Source organism: Mustela nivalis, assembly GCF_964662115.1.
Source record: "Mustela nivalis genome assembly, chromosome: 2".
Classification (NCBI taxonomy): domain Eukaryota; kingdom Metazoa; phylum Chordata; class Mammalia; order Carnivora; family Mustelidae; genus Mustela; species Mustela nivalis.
Window position 1 is genome coordinate 177,509,072 of NC_139021.1, and position 6,000 is coordinate 177,515,071.

A 6,000-nucleotide genomic window follows, 5' to 3' on the forward strand; every position below is an offset into this window, starting at 1 on the left:
TCATCACCGTAGCTAGAGCCTATAAGTGCCACAGACACAGACTCTTGCCAGACTCCTCTCCCCGAGAAGCTACTGTGACGTCACCGCACCTGTTCTCACGAGGCCTCTGTGTGAGACACAGCATCTGGCCAGAGCGCGACTGCTCTGGGTAAAATCAGGGCCGTTTTAGAAAAGCCGTTGCTCTTTCCTATCCTTCCATGAGGGTCCCACTGGGAGCCCCTCTCTCAGTGCGGTCACCTCAGGCAGGAATGCAGCCCTCCGTCCCGTGTTGTCCTGACCAGGCTCTCTGTCCTCGGCCAGCCTGTGGCCCCGGGTGCTTTTCCAGAACAGCTGAACTGACCCCAGACCACTCAGGACCCCGGCAGGCCCCCAAAGCGAAGCAAGCACCAGGTGGGCTCTCAGCAAACAGGTTCATTAAGTGGCGATGAGTGCTGGGATCTGCCATTTTATTCTCGGATTACCACTCGAAAAATAACTCAGCTACCAATATTCTCGGCTGATGACAGATTTCAATGCCGCCCCAAGTGAGGGCTTGGCTACTGTCGTCTCGGAAAGACCCAGGAAAGAGGTTCCAGACCTGCCCGGCTGAGTAATTCGCTCCCACTTAGTGTTCGCAACTGGCTTTCTCCCTTGAGAATTCAATTTCCAAAGCTGAAACACCAGTGTGTGGCCTGGTCAACCTGGAAGTTGTCACAGATGTGGGAGACACGCAGGTACCATCACTTACAAATTCACCTCAAACAGAATTTGCAGCTTCTGTGACGTATTGCTGAGGTATTAGGACTTACAGTGGCTTTAAAAAAAAAAAAAAAGCTTAACCATCAAGCATCTCTGTGAGCTCCAGAAGCTTCTTTTTCTCCTTAGACAATGAAAATAAAATGTCAGCATTTCAGATGTTGGCAATCTCCCTTTGCGGCTCCTTTTGTCAGAAAATAGCCAGTTCTTTACATCCGAAGCGAGACTCTCCCTCCAGTAAGACTGCTCCTGCCGGGAAGGCTCTAGATGGCCTTCACCTAGACGTCCCCCTCCCACAGCTCCCCGGGGCGGGGGAGAAAGGGGAAGGGCCGGCTGCCTCCCTCAGCCCGCGCAGGAAAACAGACGCACACGCCGAGAAGCCACCAAACTGGACCCTTCTGACCATAGTATCACAGCAAGGAAGCGTCTCCCGCCATCTCTGACTTTGGGGGAGGTGGGAGTTGCCAATCTCTGACCTGCCGGGGAGCAGAGAGCCCATGCGCCTTGCTCTTAAAGACTCACTTACAATGCAGGCCTTGACCTCAGGGCCACTTCCCCAGACACATCTCCAAACAAACTTGGTGACCTGAAGGGTGAGAGGAAACAACTTACCTTCCGGCTCTAATGTGGTATCCTCCACGAAATTGAAGGAGGGCCGGGCCAGGGACACGGTTGCCATGGTGACCGCGACCAGGCAGCCGAAGCGGGCCCAGCTGACCATGGCTGCGGCGGCGCCAATCCCCCGTCCTCTTCCATATCTCCATGTGGACGTCACTCCCATCTGCACACGTCGCCTGCGAGCATGGACTGCCAGCAACGCCTCCAGCCTGCGGTGGGCTCCGGAGCCGAGGTGCTCCCGCAGCCGCTGCCGGTCTGGCCGCCGCTCCCGCAGCTGCTGCAGCCTCTAGGGGAGACAGAGTCGGCGAGTCAGTGAAATCCTCCCCAGGGCCAACGGGTGCAAACCCAAGTGGGCTACAACAGTGTCTCAGCCTCTTCGGACGGGTGCCAGCAGTTCCTCGGCATTATCTGCAAACGCCTGGGCCGCACGCCTCAGGGTCCCAGGTGCTCCCGCCAGACCGGTGCCCCGCGGGCCATGTCGGGCTGATCGGAAGAAAGCAGACTTTTAAAAAACGGAGATGAAGGAGTAGCTCCAGGACACAGCTCCCGGCGGCCACTCGGGTTAGGCAAGGCGCACTCTCTTCTGCCATCCACTGTCACCTCTGCAGCCCTCAAAACGCAGAAGCAACACGACCTTAGTTTCAAGGGCAACTACAAAAGCAAGTTAACCAGTGCTCGGGTTGGCAGAACCCGCCTTGTTAACTTCTCTTAGGCCAACGGGGCTTCAGACAGCTGGACGGTGGAGGTGTCTATGTGCAGAATTTCTGCGGGGGCTGCAGCAGAGTGGCTGGCCCCAGGCTCCCTGTAGCACTGGACCAGAAAGGAGACCAGCAAAATAAAGGGAACCCCAGGAAGGCGACCAGAAAGCCCCCACCAGTTTACACTCGTCAGGATTCATTTTCCAATACGGAAATGTATTTCCATCTTTCACCAAGCAGCCACTTACAGGAGAATGAACGGAGCCGCCAATACATTCAAAGCCTGAATCCCCCTCCACTGCCACTAGGCGCAACACCCCCCCCTCCCCGCGCCCGGTAACTGTCTTCAGCCCACACGGGTTCGTGATGGAAGGGAGGGGCTGCGAAGGCAGGTGTTTATTAAGAACGAAGGTGATGTGCAAATTACTGCCCTGGTATGTGATTGGGCCAATAACTTCCAATAAGCTAACCTATTAGTTAAGACTTCAAAAATTACAGAGGGTGCTCCACTCATTGGTCTGGGCACCCATGTGACCCAAAAGCAAAGAGAATTGTCCAAGCTTAATTATTCCAAATAACTTTAAGTGCATTCATTATCCTCCATGACTAAGTGCACAACCGAAATATACAAACTTGAGAACATTTGAAACAATCACAGATTGGGTGAAACAAACGAACCTCACTTTGGGGAGGGGAGGAGTGTAAGGGTGAGTGAGAACTTTAATATAAAAATCTCCAAAGCCTGGATTTTTGGCATGCCAACTCGATGTTTCCAAATACTGCCATGTAAGACTTCAACATTGCCTGAGTCTCTCCAAAGCTACATCAGAAAAACTGTTCCTGCTAGCCTTGACTAAGGATTAAAATGGGAAAAGAGAATGCTGCACTAGTTCCTGGGAAGGAAAGAAGAAAACCTCCGCTTCAAAAGAAAGCACATATGAAACGGTGTGATTCAGGGCAAAAGCAAGGAAAGCGTGTGCCTGTGAGCACACCCTCTATTTTAGGCTTGCTTGAAGGATGTTCCCCCCACCTCAATTTTCTTTCCTCTTGAAGTTAAGAGCCTCAAAAGATAACTCCGTATCTATTTCTACACACGTGTGGGAGGAAAGTACACAAGCATTCTCATCGATTTACTAAGCATTTCCAGAATGCATGGGAATGTTCTGCCTCTGATAGAACTTCATTAAACAATCTTAAATCCTAGCAGGAGATTTCATCCTGGGCTGCTTCCCTGGCCTCATCACACACCTGTCCCGGCGCAGAGGGGCCTCCTTTGCTGCAAGCAGAGAAAACAGGCCAGTGACCTAAACCAGCTAAATCTCACACCATTCATTCATCCCATCGGCTTGCAGGAGAAACTCGAATTTTAGCCATTACCAGCTCGAGGCCCCAGGCCGCCCCCTGCCCGAATCTCTGGAAGGCGGAGGCCTAAGGCAGCAGGTCTGCACAGCTCCTCACCAGAGTGGACACAAGTGTGGAGGGACCTCCTAGGCAGGATAATTAGGTCCCGAGGCTCGGTGTTGGGAACACAGGCCCAGCAGGCTGCTGGCGGCCACAATCCCGGCTTCCTGCCTTCAATACCATAATCCTTCCTGGAGTCTGAGCCTCAGTGAAAGCCCCAGCGTGTTTATTTTTCCCCTTGAAAGGGAACTCTCTTCTCAGCCTGGGCCCAGGGAGGAGTTGTCACCCTCCCTATGATGGACGGCTCTCCGTGGCCACCCGCTCCCCTGGTCCGTTTTCACCTGGACACAAGCCTGCCCCCATAGACGGGCAAAGTGACAAGCAAGGGGGCCTGGCTGGCGAGTGGCCCCTATGCCAGGTTCATGCTGAGCTCAATTAACCAAAATACTCCCCAACCCCCCCTACACTCCAAGAAGACAAACCAACACAGTCCTACCTTAACGGAGCTTCTATCGCTGAGCGCTTATCTGTCCTCGGCCGCCTAACCCATGCTGAGCACTTGGGTGCTTTGTTTCTGGTGGATTCTACATCAGGAAAGTCAACAGTGCCAGGCAAGGTTGGGATGCCTGGGTCCCCCCAGGGGGCAGACCTATCAGTGAGCTCAAAGCCTCCCCACTGTTCTCCTTGTCTTCTGAGCTGAGTAATGGAGGGAGCTATCAGGGGTCAAATCTGGGCGGGTGAGGGAAGGGGGTTTGGAGAAGAGATTCTTCAACATACAGAAATCTCAAAAAACACAAAATACAGGCTGATCCAGGACGACAATCCATGCCCTGGTAAATGTTAGCAAGCCAGTGAGAACTTGCCGCAGCTTTGGGGAACTCCTGAGCACCACCAGCCCCTGTTCCATTGTAGCATTTCTTTCATTTGCTTGCCTGGAATATCCTGTTTTTCTCCCCCTTCTTGGGGCGCTAAAGAGCTCAGAGAAATCTGCATTTTAATTGACATTCCAGGGAGAGGGAGAGGGGCGCCTGATTGCTTTTCTATTCAAACTAAACAGGCTTTTCAGATGAAAATGAGTCGCGGCCAGTGGAAGATTTACAGGGATTTGGGACCAGGGGGACAATGGGGTTTTAAATGTTGATAGCGTTTCACACCAAACACATAATGGGTGCCCCGAGTGTGAAAGCAGGTTTGCTTTTAAGGGCAGGTTTTATTGAATTGGGCCGGAGGAAGGCAGGCCCGGAGAAGGGTCTGGCGGGAGCCGAGCTTCGAAGGAAGCGGCGGCGACTCGGCGCGCCCGGCCGGGACCCCGAAGCCTGGCCCTGTGGCCGCGAGGGTGGGAGCCGGCGCCTGGCAGGGCCCTCGGCTGACTCCCCGGCGCGGCCCCGGCGCTGAAAGAATGGGCGCGCAAGTTAGAACTCGCCGGCGCTTTCGACACCCCCGAGCTGCTGCCGGCTGAGCAGGCGGCGAGCTAGGAAAAGTCGGTCCAGTTCGCCCCCTAGCCCCAGGCGCGGGGCGCTCCCTCCAGCACCGACGGCGGCAGCGGGAGAGGGGCGCCGGTTACTGAAACCGGGGAACCCCAGCGGCCTACCCGCCCAAGGTGCCACCCCCCGAGCATAGCCAGCCCTATATGGAGAGGGCGCCGGTCCCATCCAGCGGCTCCCTCCCCGGGAAGGGTCTCCATCCGCCCACCCCGGACTGGATGGGACAGGCGAGCGCCCCTCAGACCCCGGAATGAGGCACCCCGACGATGCCCCTCCGAACCCCGGACCCGCGGGGTCGAACCACCAGCGAGTTAGTCCCGCCACTCGCCTGACCGCCCTGGGGTCGGAGGATCGCGCCGGCCCGTGGAACGGCGCCCGCCGGAGTTTGACAGGGAGGGGGTGTCAGCGCCAAAGGCAGATGTCAGCATCTGGATGGGGTGTACGTAGAGGCAGACCTTCCCGAGGGGCCGCGGTCAGCACGCACCCGGCTCCCCCATCACCTACGCAGCCAAAGAGGGAGGAGGGGGAACAGGCTCCACGGTGCCAGTCCCCCGCGCCCTCCGCTCGGGGGACGGTGCGCCCGGCGTCCCGCGCTCCCGCGGCGCCAGCTTCCCCGGCGGGCGAGGCTCCCCGAGGCACCCGACGCGGCGATTACCTTGAATGGCAACGCTCCTCGGCCGCCGGTCTGTCCCCGCGCCCGGCGCGAGTCGGGATGCAGCAAGCGACGAACTCGGGGGAAACTCCGAAACCGAGCGGTCCTCGGGTCCTGCCTGCGCCCAGGCTCCGAGGCTTCAGGCGCAGCCCAGGCTGCGGAGGAGCGCGGGCATGACGCCCGCCGGCTGCCCTCGGGTTTGGGGAGCGAGAGGAAGAAAGGACTCAGGCTCGGCGTCTCCTCCCCCAAACTTTGCTCGCAACTTGCGAACGCTCGGGGCGCCCTGGAAAGCCGCGGCCTCGGGGCGCCCGGGCCCCGCCAGCCCGGGAAGCAGTCGCCGCGCCGGGCCAGCTACGCCGCGCGCAGACCCCGCGGCGCCCGAGCTTTGTGGCGGCCGCGCTCGCTCGCTCGC

At 57.4% G+C, this 6,000-nt stretch overlaps 1 protein-coding gene across 3 annotated transcripts in view; it reads right to left on the reverse strand.

Moving 5' to 3' along the window:
* FGFR2 (fibroblast growth factor receptor 2) overlaps positions 1–5,723 on the reverse strand; it is a 102,362-nt gene extending 96,639 nt beyond the window's left edge. For all 3 annotated transcript variants that reach the window (XM_082722680.1, XM_082722679.1, XM_082722678.1), the window contains exons 1-2: positions 5,592–5,723; positions 1,348–1,639 (exon numbers count right to left, since the gene is read on the reverse strand). In XM_082722680.1, coding sequence (XP_082578806.1) covers positions 1,348–1,516 — 169 coding nt within the window. In that variant the 5' untranslated portion in view covers positions 1,517–1,639; positions 5,592–5,723. The remainder of the gene's footprint in view (positions 1–1,347; positions 1,640–5,591) is intronic.
* Positions 5,724–6,000: the final 277 nt, after the last annotated feature.